Source organism: Salvelinus fontinalis, chromosome 18, assembly GCF_029448725.1.
Source record: "Salvelinus fontinalis isolate EN_2023a chromosome 18, ASM2944872v1, whole genome shotgun sequence".
NCBI lineage: Eukaryota > Metazoa > Chordata > Actinopteri > Salmoniformes > Salmonidae > Salvelinus > Salvelinus fontinalis.
The window spans coordinates 23,875,916-23,899,143 of NC_074682.1; the positions used below are offsets into that span (position 1 = coordinate 23,875,916).

Consider the following 23,228-nt stretch of genomic DNA (forward strand, 5'->3'; position numbering starts at 1 on the left):
CTCGGGTAACGTTTGCGTATGTGGTATGCTAATATAACGATTTATTGTGTTTTCGCTGTAAGACACTTAGAAAATCTGAAATACTGTCTGTATTCACAGGATCTGTCTTTCGATTAGTGTATGCTGTGTATTTTTACGAATGTTTGATGATTAGTAATTAGGTAATACACGTTGCTCTATGTATTTATTCTAGTCCATTTGTGACGGTGGGTGCAATTGTAAACTATGATATCTACCTGAAATATGCACATTTTTCTAACAACCTATCCTATACCATAAATATGTTTTCTTGGTTAGTGGCTATCAATATCTTAGTTTAGCCGAATTGGTGATAGCTACTGGTGTTGAGAGAAAATGGTGGACAAAGAAAAATGGTGATTTTTGCTAACGTGTTTAGCTAATAGATTTACATTGTGTCTTCCCTGTAAAACATTTAAAAAATCTGAAATGGTGGCTTTATTCACAAGATCTTTTATCTTTCATTAGGTGTCTTGGACTTGTGATTTAATGATATTTAGATGCTACTATTTAATTGTGATGCTAATCAGTGTGTGTGGGGGGGGGGGGGGGTGCTCCCGGATCCGGGGTAGAGGCTCGTTAGAGGTTAAACCACCCGAGTGTTGCTTTAGCAGTATGCTTACGGTCATTGCCCTGTTGGAAGGTGAACCTCCGTCTCAGTCTCAAATCTCTGGAAGACTGAAACAGGTTTCCCTCAATGTCCCTGTATTTAGCGCCATCCATCATTCCCTGACCAGTTTCCCAGTCCCTGCCGATGGAAAAACATCCCCACAGCATGATGCTGCCACCACCATGCTTTACTGTGGGGATGGTGTTCTCGGGGTGATGAGAGTTGTTGGGTTTGCGCCAGACATAGCATTTTCCTTGATGGCCAAAAAGCTACATTTTAGTCTCATCTGACCAGAGTACTTTTTTCAATATGTTTGGGGAGTCTCCCACATGCCTCTTGGCAAACAACAAACTTGTTTGCTTATTTTTTACTTTAAGAAATTGCTTTTTTCTGTCCACTATTCCACACTTCCCCAGCTCTGTGGAGTGTACGACTTAAAGTTGTCTGATGGACAGATACTCCAATATCCGCTGTGGAGCTTTGCAGCTCCTTCATGGTTATCTTTTGTCTCTTTGTTGCCTCTGATTAATGCCCTCCTTGCCTGGTCTGTGAGTTTGTGGGCAGCCCTCTCTTGGCAGGTTTGTTGTGGTGCCATACTCTTTCAGTTTTTTAATAATTGCTTTAATGGTGCTCCGTGGGATGTTCAAAGTTTTTTTATAACCCAACCCTGATCTGTACTTCTCCACAACTTTGTCACTGCCCTGTTTGGAGAGCTTCTTGGTCTTCATGGTGCCGTTTGCTTGGTGGTGCCCCTTGCTTAGTGGTGTTGCAGACTCTGGGGCCTTTCAGAACAGGTGTATATATACTGAGATCATGTGAAAGATCATGTGACACTTAGATAGCACACAGGTGGACTTTATTTAACTAATTATGTGACTTCTGAACGTAATTGGTTGCTTCCAGATCATATTTAGGGGCTTCATAGCAAAGGGGGTAGCAAAGGGGGTGAATATTTTTTTCATTTCACTTCACCACTTTGGATTATTTTTTATGTCCATCATGAAATCCAAATAAAAATCCATTTAAATTATAGGTTGTAATGCAACAAAATAGGAAAAATGCCAAGGGGGATGAATACTTTTGCAAGGCACTGTAAATCACAATTTTATATAAGTGGGCTATCTCTGAAATAACTTCTAAGTCTATTCACAATGATATTGGGCTGGATGCTGATAGGTGAAATTTGCTGAATGATTAGAGAAATTATAGTCAAAGCTTTTCTTTTAGGCTATTTACAGAAAAAGAAGTCCTGGATGCTTTGCTAGCAATAGAAAATAAATAATAACAATAAATCCACAGGGTCCGAACAATTGGATCCCAGTCTGCTTAACTGTGCAGCGACCATCATTGTTGGCTCTAACTCACATTATTTATTTACCATTATCAGGAAACATTCCAAAATCATCTCTTGTGCTGCCACTCCAAAAGGGCGGGGATAAAGGAGATCTTAATAATTATCGTCCCATTTCAAAGCTTCCTTTTCTAGCTAAGTTTCTTGAATCCTTGGTAAATGCACAACTTTGCTTTTTTTATATCTGAGAAATGTATTTTTAATGTAAACCAATCAGGGTTTAGGCCTGGGCATAGCACTATTACAGCAACCACTTTAGCAACTCTTACAGAAGACCAAGTCCATATTATGGCAAGTATAGCGCAAATAAGCAAAGAAAAACGACAGTCCATTACTTAAAGACATGCTTAAATAAATTGAATTAGCCTTAGAAATACGGAAAATTTCAAGACTTTTGAAAGTTTCCTCAAGTGCATTGCAAAAACTTTCAAGCGCTATGATGAAACTGGATCTCATGAGGACCGCCACAGGAAAGGAAGATCGAGAGTTACCTCTTGTTAGCGCACCCTGCTAACTAGCTAGTCATTTCACATCGGTTACACCAGCCTAATGTCGGAAGTTGATAGGCTTGAAGTCATAAACAGCTCAATGCTTGAAGCACAGCGAAGAGCTGCTGGCAAATGCACGAAAATGCTGTTTGAATGAATGCTTACGAGCCTGCTGCTGCCTACCACCGCTCAGTCAGACTGCTCTATCAAATATCAAATCATGGACTTAATTATAACATAATAACACACAGAAATACAAGCCTTAGGTCATTAATATGGTCAACTCCGGAAACTATAATTTCAAAAACAAAACGTTTATTCTTTCAGTGAAATACGGAACCGTTCGGTATTTTATCTAACGGGTGGCATCCATAAGTTTAAATATTCCTGTCAAATTGCACAACCTTCAATGTTATGTCGTAATTATGTACAAGTCTGGCAAATTAATTACGATCTTTGTTAGGAAGAAATTGTCTTCACATAGTTCACAACGAGCCAGGCGGCGCAAACTGCTGCATATACCCTGACTGCTTGCACGGAACGCAAGAGAAGTGACACAATTTCCTTAGTTAAAAGAAATTCATGTTAGCAGACAATATCAACTAAATATGCAGGTTTAAAAATATATACTTGTGTATTGATTTTAAAGAAAGGCATTGATGTTTATGGTTAGGTACACATTGGTGCAACGACAGTGCTTTTTTCACGAATGCGCTTGTTAAATCACCCTTTTGGCGAAGTAGGCTGTGATTCAATGAGAAATTAACAGGCACCACATCGATTATATGCAACGCAGGACAAGCTAGATAAACTAGTAATATCATCAACAATGTGTAGTTAACAAGTGATTATGTTAAAATAGATTGTTTTTGGTGCCTCCCGGGTTGCACAGTGGTCTAGGGCACTGCATCGCAGTGATAGCTGCGCCACCAGAGTCTCTGGGTTCACGCCCAGGCTCTGTCGCAGCCGGCCGCGACCGGGAGGTCCGTGGGGCGACGCACAATTGGCATAGCATCGTCCGGGTTAGGGAGGGTTTGACCGGTAGGGATATCCTTGTCTCATCGCGCTCCAGCGACTCCTGTGGCGGGCCGGGCGCAGTGCGCGCTAACCAAGGGGGCCAGGTACACAGTGTTTCCTCCGACACGTTGGTGCGGCTGGCTTCCGGGTTGGAGGCGCGCTGTGTTAAGCAGTGCGGCTTGGTTGGGTTGTGCTTCGGAGGACGCATGGCTTTTGACCTTCGTCTCTCCCGAGCCCGTACGGGAGTTGTAGCGATGAGACAAGATAGTAATTACTAGTGATTGGATACCATGAAAAAGGGGGGGGGGGGGGGGAAATAGTTTTTTGTAAGATAAGTTTAATGCTAGCTAGCACCGTGGCTTCTAGCTGCACTAAAGTAACGGGTAGTCAGCCTGCCACGCATTCTCCTCGTGGAGTGCAATGTAATTGGCCACAAAAATGCAGATTACAGATTGTTATGAAAACTTGAAATCGGCCCTAATTAAATCGGCCATTCCAATTAATCGGTTGATCACTACTTAACACCACCTCCTCCATGCTTTACGGTGGGAAACACACGCGAAGATCATCCGTTCACCCACACCGCATCTCACAAAGACACGCCGGTTGGAACCAAAAAATCTCCAATTTGGACTCCAGACCAAAGGACAAATTTCCACCGGTCTAATGTCCATTGCTCTTGTTTCTTGGCCCAAGCAAGTCTCTTCTTATTATTGGTGCCCTTTAGTGGTGGTTTCTTTGCAGCAATTCGACCATGAAGGCCTGATTCACGCAGTCTCCTCTGAAACAGTTGATGTTGAGATGGGTCTGTTACTTGAGCTCTGAAGCATTTATTTGGGCTGCAATTTCTGAGGCTGGTAACTCTAATGAATGTATCCTCTGCAGCAGAGGTAACTCTGGGTCTTCCTTTCCTGTGGTGGGCCTCATGAGAGCCAGTTTCATCAAATAGGGCTATCTTCTGTATACTAAAGAGGGTTAAAACTTCTTATGGCTGCAAGCCCGAGGCCGCCCACAATATGACAACAGCCAGCTCAAGTGCAGGGCGCGAAATTCAAAATATATATTTTTTAAATATTTAACTTTCACACATTAACAAGTTCAATACAGCAAATGAAAGGTACACATCTTGTGAATCCAGCCAACATGTCCGATTTTTAAAATGTTTTACAGCGAAAACAGCACGTATATTTATGTTAGCTCACCACCAAATACAAAAAAGGACAGACATTTTTCACAGCACAGGTAGCATGCACAAAGCCAACCTAACTAACCAAGAACCAACCAAACTAACCAACAAACAACTTCATCAGATGACAGTCTTATAACATGTTATACAATAAATCTATGTTTTGTTCAAAAATGTGCATATTTCAGGTATAAATCATAGTTTACATTGCAGCTACAATCAGAAATTGCACCGAAAGCAGCCATAATAATTAGACACCAACGTCAAATACCTAATTACTCATCATAAAACATTTCTGAAAAATACATAGTGTACAGCAAATGAAAGACAGGCATCTCGTGATTCCAGCCAATATTTCCGATTTATTAAGTGTTTTACAGCAAACACAATATAGCATTATATTAGCTTACCACAATAGCCAGAAAGACAAGCCATTTCCCAGTAGCAAAAGTTAGCAATCGTAACAAACCAGTAAAAGATATATATTTTTTGACTAACCTTGATATTCCTCATCAGATGACAGTCCTATAACATCAGGTTATACATACACTTATGTTTTGTTTGAAAATGTGCATATTTACAGATGAAATCAGTGGTTATACATGTTGCTATCGTAGCTACTTTTTCCACAACGTCTAAACAGCAACGATATTTTTTGGACACTTTTTCTGACACATATTCTGACCAAATAGCTATTCATAAACATAACTAAAAAATACATGTTGTATAGGAAATGATAGATCCATTTATTCTTAATGAAATCGCAGTGTTAGAATTCTAAAAAATAACTTCATTATGACATCCAACTTCGGTATAGCTAGAGTACCCCAAAGTTGGGCGCCGGCGACTAGTTCACATGCACGACAGATATATGAAATAGCATCATAAAATGTTTCTTACTTTTGCTGATCTTACATCAGAATGTTGGACAAGGTGTCCTTTGTCAAGAACAGTCGTTGTTTGGATTTAGAACGTCCATTTTCCCTCTTGAATTAGCAAGCGCACTAGCCAAGTGGCTCGAAGCTCTCCATGTCAACAAACGGAAGAGAACGAAACACGGCAAAACTCCCGAAAAATGTTCAATAATCTGATGAAACTATATTGAAAAAACATACTTTACGATATGGTCACATGTATCAAATAAAATCAAAGCCGGAGATATTAGTCGCCTATAACGCCAGCTAAACATAAGGCAAATTCAGGTCCCCCTTCGCGCTCTCCAGAAAACAGGAAATGGGCGGACACGTCATACAAAGAGCTTGTATTCCACTTCAGACCAAGATAAACACTAAATTTCTTCTCTCACCACCTCTTGACATCCAGGGGAAGGTCTGTGAAGTGCACGTATACTAATACGTATCATGCCCATTTATAGGCAGGAAGTAGAACAGAGCCTCGATTTCAGACTTTCCACTTCCTGGTCAGGAAGTTTGTGCCAAATGAGTTCTGTTTGACTCACAGATATAAGTCAAATGTTTTTAGAAACTAGAGTGTTTCTATCCAATAATAATATGCATATTGTACGAGCAAGAATTGAGTACGAGGCCGTTTGAAATGGGCACCTTTTATCTGGCTACTCAATACTGTCCCTGCAGCCCTAACAGGTTAAACCAAGGCCTTATACCCTTAAAAGGGTTGATAAATTATGTTATGATAAACTGTAAGGTCTCCTCTTCAGGAGACCTCTGTGTGTGTGTTAAAACCTGTTTTGAGTGTTGTGCCCTTCAGACCTTCATTTGTTGAAGAAATTGACCAACATTTTGTCGAGCTTGCCAGGAGCGAGTGACCACTTCGCTGGACTGACCATTGATCCACGTCCAAGCGCTACAAAATTATAACAGGCGTCTGCTTACCTTGTATCTAAAGTCTGTCATTTGTATATGTGCACGCTGTGGTTAATGAGTCATTCTGGCAAGTAAGTGGTGCCTCGCTGTTAAATTTATATGAACTTAAATTTCTTTGTAATAGTGAAATAAATGAAAGTGTGAAATTGTTAAACAATCTGTGGGAGGATGCACAGACCACCTAGGTGAAAATAGGTTATAAATTCCTGGGTTAAATGTTTATTATTGTGAGATTTGGTGATAGGTTTAGGGTGAAATTCCAAGTATAAACGCCTATTATTGTGAGACTTGGTCATAGGTTTAGGGCAAAAATTCCAAGTATAAATGCCGATTGTTGAGATTATTCTGATATGGTATTCTGTAATTGTTCTATGTATACTGTGTTCTGTGTGTTATGACTGGATGGTGGGACATTAAATCAGGAGTTAGTTATAAACAATATAATCCCCGTGTATTTGAATTAACTGAGTGGACATTCGGATCAGATGCTCGAAGAGTTTCCTGTGGGGGTATAAACCTTAATGCATACACCCTTGCTGTGTTAGGACTTATCCGTGTTACTGACCCATGTTATTTTAAAAATAACTTGTTTTGAAGTAATAGTTTCTCCCTTGGAAGGAGAAGATTATCACAGAGATACTAGGGTTGTTGTGGAGTTCTCTATTGAACCAAAGTTCATACCAGTTATAAATCCTCTATTTCATGGTTGCTCCATAGAGAACGATTATTTTACACCACCCATACATTACATGGTATTCAGTTATCCTTTACTAATCACCCTGCTTTAAATAACGTTATTTGAGTTAACGGATAGACAATACACATGTAGGGTTATTTTGCATTCATGTATCTATATCACATTACACGTAGAGCCTAATAAAAATAACATTTTTGAGATGGTAGACGGGAACTCAAGAGTTGTCTGAGGCGCCAGTTGCAATGAAACCCGCCACCCCCCTACAGTTTTTAATTGGGAAATACCCCACTATGGAAAAGACTTAATCTGGGTTTTCATGAAAAGGCGTGATTGGACTAAAGACGCCACTGAATATAAATGGCCTACGGACGGGTCATTTAATAAAACCAAGTATCAACATGTGCAGGACATTGTGAAAAGAAGACAGGAAATAAGAAATCCACCCTGTTCTCTGTCACTGCTTTGGCAATATTAAAAACTGAGGGTAACCTATTCTGGACTCAACAGAAAGCTACCTGTTGGAAAAAGGAATTGACAAAGATGAAAGATTCTGCCTCCGTCAAGACAGAAGTTTCCTCTAGGATGCAGCGCTCCACTATATGCTCCACAACCCCCTCCCTACTGCGGAGATGGGTTTAAAGGAATGTGGATTCACACCTTTGAGACTGTATAGCCTCACACCATCAGCTGTGCCTAGGGGATCTTAAAGCTCTCATGGCTAAGGTGTTGACCCCCGGACAGTGTGACACCATTTGGGACCAATTACAGCTGACTCAAGGCCAAGTGAAACTGCCCTTCACCCATTTCAGACAAGCACACTACCGACAGTTGAGGGAAATGTTTCCCACCACCAGAGATGTTGCAAGACTGGGTGAACTGCTCTTCACTGAAGATGATAATATCCACAACAAGATGGGAAAGATGAAGCCCGAAGAAAAATCAAGGAAGACTCAGGAAGGCCCAGCTAGCACAACTGGACAAAGGAAAAACCAACAATCTAATGGTGGCTGTAACCCCAGCTGCCCTGCAACAGCAGCCTCCTCCACCGCCTGCTCCACAGTTTACCCAAGCACCTGCTACTCAGTTCCCCCCTCAACCATTTGGGAACCCACAACCATACCTACCACCACTGAGACAACCACTGGTGTTCTGGTACTGCGGTGTGGCAGGCCATATGAGAAACATGTGCCCTCGCCAACCACAGCAGCAGCAGCAGCAACCCTGGTAGCGGAGAGGTCAATGTAGAGGGAATGCTGGCAGAGGGAACTTCCAAGGAGGACGAGGCGGGAGATTGGTCTTTACATGACAGCCTCAACCTGTTTTTCCCCCCAGACTCAACCAATGAATGGTCGACAACATCGATGGCCCTAACAGCCTTCTGCAACAAACCAGGCATGGTTCCCACCGCAGAATAATCAACAATAGGGATACCCTGACCCCTTTCTCCAGTGTCATCAGTACATATTTCCGAATGGTACCTAAGAACCAATCCTTACTCTGAAGATCAACGATCAAGATGTACCATTTTTAATAGATACTGGAGCTCACACTTCCTGCATTGGATCTTCATGCCAACACCTCGGCTTCGGGCTCACATCTAAGTCACTGAGGACGATGGGAGTTGCTGGGATATCTCAAAAGCTGTACTGGACTGAAGATACAACAATTGACCTGGGGGAAGGTAATACTATTAAGTCTCCCTTTCTGAACTCTCCGGCCACTTCTGTTAGCCTACTGGGTAGAGACATTTTCCTGATTAAGTCCAACGTGATTCTAAGGCCAGGTCTGACCTTTATGATGAACCTTTTGAGCTCCCTGATGTTACTCTCTTTGTTGACGGCTCTGCCTTTATTGATATGGAGACTGGTAGGAAACATGCAGGGTTTGGTATAGTCTCACTGGATAGGTCATTGTTTATTGAACAGCCCTTGCCTGAACATTACTCAGCACAACAATCTGAGCTTCTAGCACTTACTGTAGCATGTAAATTAGGTAGTGGTTTGAAGGTAAACATTTATTCAGACTCTGCATACGCCATTGGTGTTTGTCTGTCTTGGAAAGGGGTTTGGAAAGGTAGATACTTTGTTAACACGTCTGGGACCCCTATCAAAAACCGTATACTGATTGAAGCCCTGCTTGAAGCCATGTTGCTTCCAGCCCAGTTGGCTATTCTTAAGGTCTGAGCCCACACAGGCAACACTGACAGCATTAGTTTAGGTAATGCAGCTGCTGATGCTGCTGCTAAGAATGCTGCTTCTCGCTGCCATACTCAAGCTGTACATGGGGAGGAAAGCATAACATCTGAAATCACTGATCTGGACCAACACCAGGTTGTAGATGCACTTAATCACCCTTTGTGAGAGTCTAGAGGCTGCACCAGAGGCATTGATGGCCTGTGGAGGCAATCACTCTCTGGCTAACCAGTTCTGCCTATCCCTCTCGTCTCCTCTGTGTGTCGCCTGGCCCACCCCTAAGGGGGGAGATGGTTAGACTAATATCTGACACCTGGTTTTATCCAAATCTGATTAAAATGTGCAAAACACACGTGTATAAATGTACCACATGCATGCGATACAACATTGGTAAAGGTACCCCCTGAAACCAGGGAAATGTCCAGCGCCGGCCGGCCCGTTCACCCATTTAGCTATTGATTTCATAGACATGGCTGAACGAAAGGAAAGAAGGAGATACTGCCTGGTAATAATTTACCGCTTTACCAGGTGGGTTGAAGCATTTCCAACTGTTCAATATGATGCTAAAACGGTAGTAAACCTTCTGGTAAGGGAAATTAACCCTAGATTTGGTATTCCGGAAGTTCTTTCCGCAGACAATGATACCCATTTCACAGGAGATGTGGTTGCACAGGTGGCTGCCCAATTGGGGATAGATCAGAAGTTTGTTTGTATCTACCACCCACAAAGCAACAGGATTACTGAGAGGGCTAATCAAACCATAAAAGGGGGGCTTGCCAAAGCATGCCACTCCACAGGAAAGTCATGGGTAGAGTGTCTCCCCTTAGTCTTGATGAAAATGAGCAATAGTATAAACCGCGGAACGGGGCTTAGCCCACATGGGCTCTTAACTTCTTGTGGCTGAAATTCCGCCAACGGGATCGATATGACAACAGCCAGTGGAAGTGCAGGGCTCAAAATTCAAACAACAGAAATCTCATAATTAAAATTCCTCAAACATACAAGTATTTTACACCATTTTAAAGAAACTTGTTGTTAATCCCACCACAGTGTCCGAGTTCAAAAAAGCATTACGACGTAAGCACACCAAATGATTATGTTAGGTCAGCAACTAGTCACAGAAAAACACACCAATTTTTCCAGCCAAAGACAGGAGTCGCAGAAAGAGAGAAAATGAATCACTAACCTTTGATCTTCATCAGATGACACTCATAGGACTTCATGTTACACAATACATGTATGTTTTGTTCGGTAAAGTTCATATTTATATCCAAAAATCTGAGTTTACATTGGCGCCTTACGTTCAGAAGTTCCAAAACATCCTTTGATTTTGCAGAGAGCCACATCAATTTACAGGAATACTCACAATAAACATTGCTAAAAGATACAACTGTTATACATGGCATTTTAGACGCACTTCTCCTTAATGCAACCGCTGTGTCAGATTTCAAAAAAGCTTTACGAAAAAAGCAAACCATGCAATAATCTGAGTCAGCGCTCAGAGACCAAAACAAGCCATACAGATACCCGCCATGTTGTGGAGTCAACAGAAGTCAGAAATAGCATTATAAATATTCACTTACCTTTGATGTTCTTTATCGGAATGGAATCCCAGTTCCACAATAAATGTTTGTTTAGTTCGATAAAGTCCATTTATGTCCAAATATCTCCTTTTTGTTCACGCGTTTAGGTCACAAATCCAAATTCATGAGACGCGAGCACTAGGTCCAGATGAATAGTCAAAAAGTTCCGTTACAGTTCGTAGAAACATGTCAAACAATGTATAGAATCAATCTTTATGATGTTTTTAACATGCATCTTCAATAATGTTTCAACCGGAGAATTCCTTTGTCTTTAGAAATGCAATGGAACGCAGCTAACTCTCACGGGTGCGCGCGAGACTGAGCTCATGGCACTCTGCCAGACCTCTGGTAGAAACAGCTCTCATTCTCTCCCCCTTCACAGTAGAAGTCTCAAACAAGGTTCTAAAGACTGTTGACATCTAGAGGAAGCCTTAGGAAGTGTAATCGGACCAAATTTACTCTGTATCTTGGATAGGCAAAGAGTTGAAAAACTACAAACCTCAGATGTCCCACTTTCCTGGTTGGATTTTTTTCAGTTTTTTGCCTGCCATATGAGTTCTGTTAAACTCAGACATCATTCAAACAGTTTTAGAAACTTCAGAGTGTTCCCTATCCAGATCTACTAATACTATGCATATCTTAGCTTCTGGGCCTGAGTAGCAAGCAGTTTACTCTCGGAACCTTATTCATCCAAGCTACTCAATACTGCTCCCCACCTATAAGAAGTTAACTGGCCGTCCAATGAACGTTCCTTTACACAGACCAATGACTTCAAAACTGACTGACCTGACTGCACTGGATGATGATTTGGGTAAATATATGAAGGAACTAACCCATGCTGTTAGGTCTTTGTATTCCCAAAACAGGAAGGCCCAGGAAGTTAGCCTACCTGTTGACATTGGAGAATGGATCAAGCTAAAGGTCCACAAATGAAAATGGAACCACCCCAGATGGATGGGTCTGTACCAGGTCATCACAGCGACACCTACAGCAGTGAAGGTTCAGGAGCGCCAGGGGTGGCACCACCTATCACGCTGCCAAAAGACGTCCCAACCATCATAACATATAGGAGTGCACACCCAGACCCAGATGTTGTTACACATGACCACTATGGTCACATTGTCAAATAAAACTTGGGGTAAACCTTTGAGGTACATGTTTTTGATACTTCTTATCATCCACCAGCAGCCTCTGTTGGGGGAATAGAGATCCAAATGAATCAATTGAAAATCAGTAACCAATGGGTAAAATAGGTTCAGAACCTGAGTCGACAAGACACGCCTAGTGGTTCGTATGTAGTCATTTAAAAAAAAACTCAGTCAGAGTGAATTGTTTGGATCAATTGTAGTCCCATTGCTAAGTATGTCTATCGCATGCAGTGTTCTCTCATACATCCTCCAACAATTTAGGACAGCTAGGAATCAACCCAGATGCATCCAATTATATGTCTCCAAAGATTATTCCACCACGATTAACCATACTATTGGCTCTCATAAGGTTTCTGGTCAGTTTACCAATCCATGTGCCTGAATGAGAAATATACTCCCCAGTAATGGGTCCATCCAGAGCCTTAGTCTAGGACCCGCCCTTATGTTTAGGGGTAGTAAGTATGCCTCGAAGTTATAATGTCTCTGCTATTGAATGTCCTAAATATCCCGTTCATCCACTGCCTTTGGCAATTGGAAATAACAAGAGAGAACCTGTCTTGAATAATTTGAGACCTGTAACCGAACCCCAGCTTTGTCTTTGTGGAAGAGGTAGTCAGCTGTAGGTGTTACGCGGGTGTGCCACCAACTACCGAACCTTCCCTTAATATGAATTAACCCTCTCTCACTCTAAAACTGGAATACCGATATCCGTTATAGGGTCTGGATTGGGAGCTCCTAATGGACTTTGCGGTGAAAATGGCTACTTAGAATTGCCTAATGGGTGGGATGGTTGCTGTTATTTAGGCCAAACTAAAATTCAAGTCGCAACCAGACCCCTGCTGACCCTATTGGAGGCTAAGCGTAACTCCACAGCGCACCGTAGTAGACATGGGAAATGAGCAATGGCAGATAATGGCTTGGCTAGTAGATTTTCTCTTAGCAATGGTGAACCGTTTGGATTGGCACTCTTCCCAGGGGTTGGAATTAAAGTGTTAGGTGATTGGATTAACAACATCACCTACTCCATGCAGGCCCATATTAATTTGACTATTGCTGGGTTTGCCCTTCTTTCTACTGATGTTCAGAATCTTAAAGCTGTTACATAGTTATTTCATAGTTTTGATGTCTTCACTATTATTATACAATGTAGAAAATAGTAAAAATATAGAAAAACCCTTGAATGAGTAAGTGTTCGAAAACTTTGGACCGGTAGTATATACAGTTGCTGAAATAAATCATTCTCTCTACTATTATTCTGACATTTCATATTCTTAAAATAAAGTGGTGATCCTAACTGACCTAAGACAGGGAAATGTTTACTAGGATTAAATGTCAGGAATTGTGAAAAACTGAGTTTAAATGTATTTCGCTAATATTTCGTATGTAAACTTCCGACTTCAACTGTATATATGTGTAATATATAGTTTAGTTAATGTATATATTTATGTTGTATATACAGGGCACATTTGTAAAAGAGACCTAGGTCTCCATATGTCTTCCGTGATCAAATAAAGGTTAAATTAATCAAATATGTCTCACTGATTAACTGAGCCTATCATCCATCCATGGGATGATGTACTGCGTGTGTTTGCATCCCCCAAAATAAAATGTCAAAATAATTATTGCTTGTATATCTATATGTACAGTATGTCCTGCTCAGACAGTGTTGCAAAAGTCTGTTATAAAATCAGATAAGAGGTAAGGCTCTTTCTCAAATCTGGCATTAATCTTTTAGACTGAGAAATAATAGAGACTGTTGCACAACTGCAAAACAATGAACGTTGTGCAACTGAGCACTAAGCAATTTAGAAAGACGTTTATCTTTATTGTTCCCTGGGGGGGAAACAGGTGATATTGAAAGCATGTGATAACAAATTCTGTTATGACATGTTTAACATAAGTAAATTGATTACTTCTTGCCATGTCTCTTAGTTTCCCAAATCTGGTATGAAAAATCTAATAAATCCTGTCCATACTAATTCCATAGATGTAGTATATCAATATTGTGTAACGTGATGGCTGGTGACAAATCATTCTGTTTTTCCTGAAGCTTACAAAATGGACTTCAGATTTGGGAAGGTTGCATTGTAAAGAAGCAGATTATAAACATATGAATAGTTTGGGAATCCATCTCATGGTGTGTCCACACTCAAAAAGCTTAATTAAATCAGCACACTAGGCTGAAGGTGCAGGGCCTCTCCAGTAGGATTGAATAAGCTTTACAAAGCAGTCTGCATGAGACCGGGAAGGGTGGAGAAAAGGGTGGCTACAGTTAGTGGGCTATTAGGCCAGTCTTTTGACAGCATATTCTACTCAGTTGACTTGTCATCATGCATTCTTGAATGTTCCATCCATTTAATACTGCACAGCAGGAAATGTAATCTTGCCTCTCAGAATGAATACTATTCTTTTTTCTGAGATGCATCTAAAGAATATGAATAGTGTCTGAAGCCTAACCGTTAAATGTATGACTCCACGAGTGGTTCTGATATCTACTGACTCCCTAATTTAGCAATGGAAACATTGGGCCTAGGACGTTTTTTAAATCTTAGCTGCAGAAATGTCTAAAGTACATGGAGCTGGTATCTCCCAAACATAATGTGAGCTGATCTTTGCAAGATTGTTCCATGCCTTGTCGGTCATTTGTAGCAGAGTTACAAATTGTCGACTTTACCAATAAGATCACCCTCCAATAGGCTACCTGGGGCGACAGATAGCCTAGTGGTTAAAGCGTTGGGCCAGTAAACGAAAGGTTGCAAGATTGAATCCCTGAGCTGACAAGGTAAAAATCTGTCATTGTGCCCCTGAACAAGGCAGTTAACCCACTGTTCATAGGCCATCATTGGAAATAAGAATTTGTTCTTAACTGACTTGCATAGTTAAATAAAGGTTAAAGACTCTTAGTTCGGTTATTTAATCCTTCCCTGGTTAAATCATGGGGAAAAAGGCGATTGGCAGGGGTTCCTGCAGTAGCCAGCCATGCCGGCCAGTTGTGACGTAGGCCAGGGATGCTGCAGTGAATCCTTTGGGAAATTACATCAGTGTGAGCAAAGAGGAAGTGGGGGTTGGATGGGACATCCACACCATGAACCATTCTACCATGGTGAACTCCATTAAGACAGTGTGATCAGGTTTAAAATGACAGTGTTCATTTTAAACGAAGTGCACCAACTATTTTCCCTCATACGTACCCTCTAGTTTCAACATCCTCACTGTATCTATTACTGTACCAATGTGTAACACTGCAAACCAATACTGTATGAACTCTGGCTTCTTTTAGCTATATTCTTTATCATTTCTATAATCTCACCATGGTAACAGCACCTTCTGGCCTACAGGCCACATACCTGCTCATGGGTCAACCAATCATGGTTCATACTAAACATGATGACAATTAAATATTTGAAACTGGTTTCAACAAATCTGTCCTGATATCAAACTTCATGGAGGTAGATTGTGCAATGCAATCGCATGGTTTTGGCAAGAGGTACAATACCCTTGTTACTTGCTGTTTGGCTGCCAAAAAATGTCTAGTAAGCAATGAATCCATCCACCCTTAAAGGGGCAAACTGAAGTTGCTCCATACATTTTCTGATGTATAAATTAATGATATGTACCCATTGATTCTTGAAGATTATAACTTTTAAATGCATCGTGGACTGGGATATGTTCCGCATAGCGTCGGACAATAACATTGCGAGTTTATTAGCAAGTGCATCGGTGATGTTGTACCCACAGCATCTATTAAAACATTCCCCAACCAGAAACCGTGGATTGATGGCAGCATCCTCGCAAAACTGAAGGCGGGAACCACTGCTTTTAATCAGGGCAAGGTGACCGGAAACATGATCGAATACAAACAGTGTAGCTATTCCCTCCGCAAGGCAATCAAACAAGCTAAGCGTCAGTATAGAGACAAAGTAGAGTCGCAATTCAACGGCTCAGACACGAGAACAATACTCGCTTTGAGAACAATACAGTGCCACTGACACGCCCGCAACCAAAACCTGCGGGCTCTCCTTCACTGCAGCCAACGTGAGTAAAACATTTAAACGTTGGCCTCCCGGGTGGCGCAGTGGTCTAGAGCACTGCATCGCAGTGCTAGCTGCGCTACCAGAGTCTCTGGGTTCGCGCCCAGGCTCTGTCGCAGCCGGCCGCGACCGGGAGGTCCGTGGGGCGACGCACAATTGGCCTAGCGTCGTCCGGGTTCGGGAAGGTTTGGCCGGTAGGGATATCCTTGTCTCATCGCGCTCCAGCGACTCCTGTGGCGGGCCGGTCGCAGTGCGTGCTAACTGAGGGGGGCGGGTGCACGGTGTTTCCTCCGACACATTGGTGCGGCTGGCTTCCGGGTTGGAGGCGCGCTGTGTTAAGAAGCAGTGCGGCTTGATTGGGTTGTGCTTCGGAGGACGCATGGCCTTCGACCTTCGTCTCTCCCGAGCCCGTACGGGAGTTGTAGCGATGAGACAAGATAGTAATTACTAGCGATTGGATACCACGAAAATTGGGGAGAAAAGGGGGATAAAATTTATAAAAAAAATTAAATTAAATTAAAAAAACATTTAAACGTGTTAACCCTCGCAAGGCTGCCGGCCCAGACGGCATCCCCAGCCGTGTCCTCAGAGCATGCGCAGACCAGCTGGCTGGTGTGTTTACAGACATATTCAATCAATCCTTATCCCAGTCTGCTGTATCCACATGCTTCAAGAGGGCCACTATTGTTCCTGTTCCCAAGAAAGCAAAGGTAACTGAGCTAAATGACTATCGCCCCGTAGCACTCACTTCAGTCATCATGAAGTGCTTTGAGAGACTAGTCAAGGATCATATCACCTCCACCCTACCTGACACCCTAGACCCACTCCAATTTGCTTACCGCCCCAATAAGTCCACAGAAGACGCAATCGCAATCACACTGCACACTGCCCTAACCCATCTGGACAAATCAAATTTTATTTGTCACATACACATGGTTAGCAGATGTTAATGCGAATGTAGCGAAATGCTTGTGCTTCTAGTTCCGACAATGCAGTAATAACCAACGAGTAATCTAACCTAACATTTTCACAACAGCTACCTTATACACACAAGTGTAAAGGAATGAAGAATATGTACATAAAGATGTATGAATGAGTGATGGTACAGAATGGCATAGGCAAGATGCAGTAGATGGCATCGAGTACAGTATATACATATGAGATGAGTAATGTAGGGTATGTAAACATTATATTAAGTGGTATTGTTTAAAGTGGCTAGTGATACATGTATTACATAAAGATGGCAAGATGCAGTAGGTGGTATAGAGTACAGTATATACATATGAGATGCGTAGTGTAGGGTATGTAAACATTATATTAAGTGGCATTGTTAGAGGAATAGCTATGTAAGAATGCTGTTCATCGACTACAGCTCAGCATTTAACACCATAGTACCCTCCAAACTCGTCATTAAGCTCGAGACCCTGGGTCTCGACCCCGCCCTGTGCAACTGTGTCCTGGACTTCCTGACGGGCCGCCCCAAGGAGGTGAGGGTAGGTAACAACATCTCCACCACGCTGATCCTCAAAACTGGTGCCCCACAAGGATGCATTCTCAGCCCCCTCCTGTACTCCCTGTTCACCCATGACTGCGTGGCCATGCACACCAACTCAATCGTCAAGTTTGCAGACGACACTACAGTGGTAGGCTTGATTACCAACAACGACGAGACGGCCTACAGGGAGGAGGTGAGGGCCCTCGAAGTTTGGTGTCAGGAAAATAACCTCACACTCAATGTCAACAAAACAAGGGAGATGATTGTGGACTTCAGGAAACAGCAGAGGGAGCAGCCCCCTAGCCACATCGACGGGACAGTAGTGAAGGTGGAAAGTTTTAAGTTCCTCGGTGTACACATCATGGACAAACTGAAAGGGTCCACCCACACAGACAGCGTGGTGAAGAAGGCACAACAGTGCCTCTTCAACCTCAATTCGGCTTGTCACCAAAAACACTCACAAACTTCTACAGATGCACAATCGAGAGCATCCTGTCAGGCTGTATCACCACCTGGTACGGCAACTGCTCCGCCCACAACCGTAAGGCTCTCCAGAGGGTAGTGAGGTCTGCACAACGCATCACCGGTGGCAAACTAGGACACCTACACCACCCGATGTCACAGGAAGGCCAAAAAGATCATCAAGAACAACAACCACCCGAGCCACTGCCTGTTCACCCAGCTATCATCCAGACGGCGAGGTCAGTACAGGTGCATCGAAGCGGGGACCGAGAGACTGAAAAACAGCTTCTCAAGGCCATCAGACTGTTAAACAGCCATCACTAATATTGAGTGGCTGCTGCCAACATACTGACTCATCTCTAGCCACTTTAATAATGAAAAAATGGATGTAATACATGTATCACTAGCCACTTTAAACAATGCCACTTTAAATAATGTTTACATACCCTACATGACTCATCTCATATGTATATACTGTACTCTATACCATCTACTGCATTTTGCCTATGCCTTTCGGCCATCGCTCATTCATATATTTTTATGTACACATTCTTATTCATTCCTTTACACTTGTGTGTATAAGGTAGTTGTTGTGAAATTCTTAGGTTATATTACTTGATAGATATTACTGCATGGTCGGAACTAGAAGCACAAGCATTTCTCTGCACTCGCATTAACATCTGCTAACCATGTGTATGTGACAAATAACATTTTATTTGAGCTCAGTTCAAATGTTGTACTCCATCAGAACCCAAAATATCAGCTTGTTTTCCTCCAATGTTTCTAAAAAAAAGTAAATGTTAAACACTTTATAGTATCTATTGTTTGTATATAATGTATGTGTTCAGTCCTTGCATCCATAGCTCTGTCTATGAATTTGGTCATATTTCTCCAGCCCCATCCCTCTGCATTTTACAGAAACAGGGGCTGTGAGAAGGCTTTGGTATTGTTTCAACTGCTGACTGCCTCTTTAAAAAATATATAGGCAAATGGGAGGTATTGAGAGTTGCAGTTTCTCTACCCATGGCGTATTTCATTCATTCCTACCTGAATAAAAAATAATCAGTCAGGCCTATAACTGCTGCAATTCAAAATGCGCACTGAGGTCACTGTCAGAGTGCAGTCGTTTGTTGGTAGGCTACTTACTTTCTCTTGTATTCGTCTCTCTCTCGTTTGACTTTAGCCAACACATTATACAGAGCTCGTATTTCTGGGGTGATGGTATCGATTTGGACCCCAACACCGTCCGGATGATTCCAGGATACACCAGGGCCCTGGAGAGTCTCATAGCGCTCTCCGTGTCTTCTCACGTGCGTGAAACTCCAAATGGTACCAGGCAGTCGGGATTCAGGAGAGTCGGTTTGGACAGCTACTTCACGAGTGTATACTTGGTATCGTTGTTGCTCCAAGGCTTGCTGCAGTTGGTTCTCTAATAATTTGTTTCTCCGCTCTAATTCATGAACTTTGGCAAGAAAACAGCGAAACCGCAGGTTCAGAGTCTTTAGGGCATGAATATTGGACCCCAAATCATTTCGAAGCGCACTGGTTACAGCGCCCGTCCCAGCAGTGGACACGCCGCTGACAGGAATTGTAGCAATCATAGCAGCAGGCGAAGAATCAAAAAAAGAGTTCATCATACTGGTAAACATAGAAATGATTAAATCGTGTTTTGTTTTTTGTTTTGCTACATGAATTTAACAACAAAACTGATCATATCCTCCAAAATGCCAGTTCTCCAGGTAGTTTCTTATGATGTGGCTCCTTGAAATTAGATTGACGGGGCAGTTGAAGGTGATGGACCTTCGCTGTCCTCAAAACTCCAGAAAACACATGTTCCTATTGGTTGGCTACCCACAAACACATGTTCCTATTGGTAGGCTATCCACACATATAATCTTATCAGTCCAGATCTCTGGCGCAACGGGAAAGTCTCCATCCTCCTCTGTTATACGCAGGAATATGACACACCGTGCGTTTGCCTCTGCTTTTTCAGATGCTGCTGATGCTGTAGACCTATGCGCTCAGTTTCTCCCTTTCCCATTCTCTCTAGACACACTCAATGTCTTTGCTCCTATACGCGTGTCTTTCTCCGGACTCTGGTACCGCGGTGTGATGACAGACTAGTCTACAGCCCTACCCCTGCCTCTTTGTGGCGCCGCTGGGTCATTCAAGCAAACTGCTAAACTGGGCACTGTATGCATCAACCCTCCCATTCTCTGTCACGTACCCTCACGTGCAAAAACACAAGCACGCGCGCACACACAGAATTCCCAAAATGCATAGGCCTTTCAAAGAATGTCCTGAAGTGGACACAATTGGTTACTTCAAGGTAGGCTTGTCTAATTCTTGGGCTAATATGTGAATTTTAGGAACTGTATTTTCTCTCATAATTCTGCGCATTGGGCTCCCAGTCACCCTGTGCAGAAAACAAATTGTTAAAGTTTAAAATTAAGCGATAAAATATCATAATGTTATTATTATATATATATTTTTAAACTAGGCAAGTCAGTTAAGAACAAATTCTTATTTACAATGACAGCCAAGGAACAGTGATTTAAACTGCCTCAGTGGCAGGATGACAGATTTTTACATTGTCAGCTCCAGGCAGAGATTCGATCTAGCAACCTTTCGATACTGACCCAATGCTCTAACCACTAAGCTACCTTCCGGTATAATGTTGTCCAGAAAAAAAGATGTGTGATAGATCCCACTGGACACAGACATCAATTCAACGTTGGCTACCACAGCATTCTGCAGCGGTACGCCATCCTATCTGGTTTGGGTTTAGTGGCACTATCATTTGTTTGTTTGGGTTTAGTGGGACTATCATTTGTTTGTCAACAGGACAATGACCCAACACACCTCCAGGCTGTGGGGCTATTTTACCAAGAAGGAGAGTGATGGAGTGCTGCATCAGATGACCTGGCCTCCACAATCCCCCGACCTCAACCAAATTGAGATGGTTTGGGATGAGTCGGACCACAGAGTGAAGGAAAAGCAGCCAACAAGTGCTCAGCATTGTGGGAACTCCTTCAAGACTGTTGGAAAAGCATTCCAGCTGAAGCTGGTTGAGAGAATGCCAAGAGTGTGTAAAGCTGTCATCAAGGCAAAGGGTGGCTATTTGAAGAATTTCAAAAATAAAATATATTTTGATTTGTTTAGCAGTTTTTTGTTTACTACTTGATTCCATATGTGTTATTTCATAGTTTTGTTGTCTTCACTATTATTCTACAATGTAGAAGGTGGTAAAGGGAAGTAGTTTGTGGTTGAAGAAAATAAAGAAAAACTCTTGATTGAGTAGGTGTTCTAAAACTTTTGATCCAGTGGTTTATATGTAACTGATAGATGCACACACATATTACATGTTAATGTCATTTGTAAAGTTGTTTTTGTCTGTAATGTCTTTCATTGTGTCGGACCCCAGTAAGACTAGCTGTCGCCATTGGCATCTTCTAATGGGGATCCTAATAAATCAAATCAAATATCATCTTCACAGACTATGCCAGCAGCATACCACCCTGCATACCACTGCTGGCTTGCTTCTGAAGCTAAGCAGGGTTGGTCCTGGTCAGTCCCTGGATGGGAGACCAGATGCTGCTGGAAGTGGTATTGGAGGGCCAGTAGGAGGCACTCTTTCCTCTGGTCTAATAAAATATCCCAATGCCCCAGGGCAGTGATTGGGGACACTGCCCTGTGTGTAGGGTGCCGTCTTTCGGATGGGACGTTAAACGGGTGTCCTGACTCTCTGAGGTCATTAAAGATCCCATGGCACTTATCGTAAGAGTAGGGGTGTTAACCCCGGTGTCCTGGCTAAATTCCCAATTTGGCCCTCAAACCATCATGGTCACCTAATAATCCCCAGTTTACAATTGGCTCATTCATCCCCCTCCTCTCCCCTGTAACTATTCCCCAGGTCGTTGCTGCAAATGAGAACGTGTTCTCAGTCAACTTACCTGGTAAAATAATAAATAAATAAAAAATAGACAGGCTGTGTTAACACTTCAACAGTTTTCAACAGTTACACTTCAACAATTAAAGTAAACAAACACAACAGCACACCCGGTGGATTACTAAGCACTCACTTCCATCATCATGAAGTGCTTTGAGAGACTAGTCAAGGACCATATCACCTCCACCCTACCTGACACCCTAGACCCACTCCAATTTGCTTACCGACCCAATAGGTCCACCGACGACGCAGTCGCAACCACACTGCACACTGCCCTAACCCATCTGGACAAGAGGAACACCTATGTGAGAATGCTGTTCATCGACTACAACTCAGCATTTAACACCATAGTACCCTCCAAACTCGTCATCAAGCTCGAGACCCTGGGTCTCGACCCCGCCCTGTGCAACTGGGTACTGGACTTCCTGACGGGCCGCCCCCAGGTGGTGAGGGTAGGTAACAACATCTCCACCCCGCTGATCCTCAACACTGGGGCCCCACAAGGGTGCGTTCTGAACCCTCTCCTGTACTCCCTGTTCATCCACGACTGCGTGGCCATGCACACCTCCAACTCAATCATCAAGTTTGCGGACGACACTACAGTGGTAGGCTTGATTACCAACAAAGACAAGACGGCCTACAGGGAGGAGGTGAGGGCCCTCAGAGTGTGGTGTCAGGAAAATAACCTCACACTCAACGTCAACAAAACAAAGGAGATGATTGTGGACTTCAGGAAACAGCAGAGGGAGCACCCCCCCTATCCACATCGACGGGACAGTAGTGGAGAAGGTGGAAAGTTTTAAGTTCCTCGGTGTACACATCACGGACAAACTGAATTGGTCCATCCACACAGACAGCGTAGTGAAGAAGGTGCAGCAGCGCCTCTTCAACCTCAGGAGGCTGAAGAAATTCGGCTTGTCACCAAAAGCACTCACACACTTCTACAGATGCACAATCGAGAGCATCCTGTCGGGCTGTATCACCGCCTGGTACGGCAACTGCTCCGCCCACAACCGTAAGGCTCTCCAGAGGGTAGTGAGGTCTGCACAACGCATCACCGGTGGCAAACTAGGACACCTACACCACCCGATGTCACAGGAAGGCCAAAAAGATCATCAAGGACAACAACCACCCGAGCCACTGCCTGTTCACCCCGC

At 42.8% G+C, this 23,228-nt stretch overlaps 1 protein-coding gene across 1 annotated transcript in view; it reads right to left on the bottom strand.

Moving 5' to 3' along the window:
* The window catches only part of LOC129815182 (intermediate filament family orphan 2-like), a 76,446-nt gene extending 56,145 nt beyond the window's left edge, over positions 1 to 20,301 (bottom strand). Inside the window, exon 1 of the mRNA XM_055868676.1 lies at positions 19,269 to 20,301. Within this exon, the coding sequence (XP_055724651.1) occupies positions 19,269 to 19,771 (503 nt within the window). The 5' untranslated portion in view covers positions 19,772 to 20,301. The remainder of the gene's footprint in view (positions 1 to 19,268) is intronic.
* Positions 20,302 to 23,228: the final 2,927 nt, after the last annotated feature.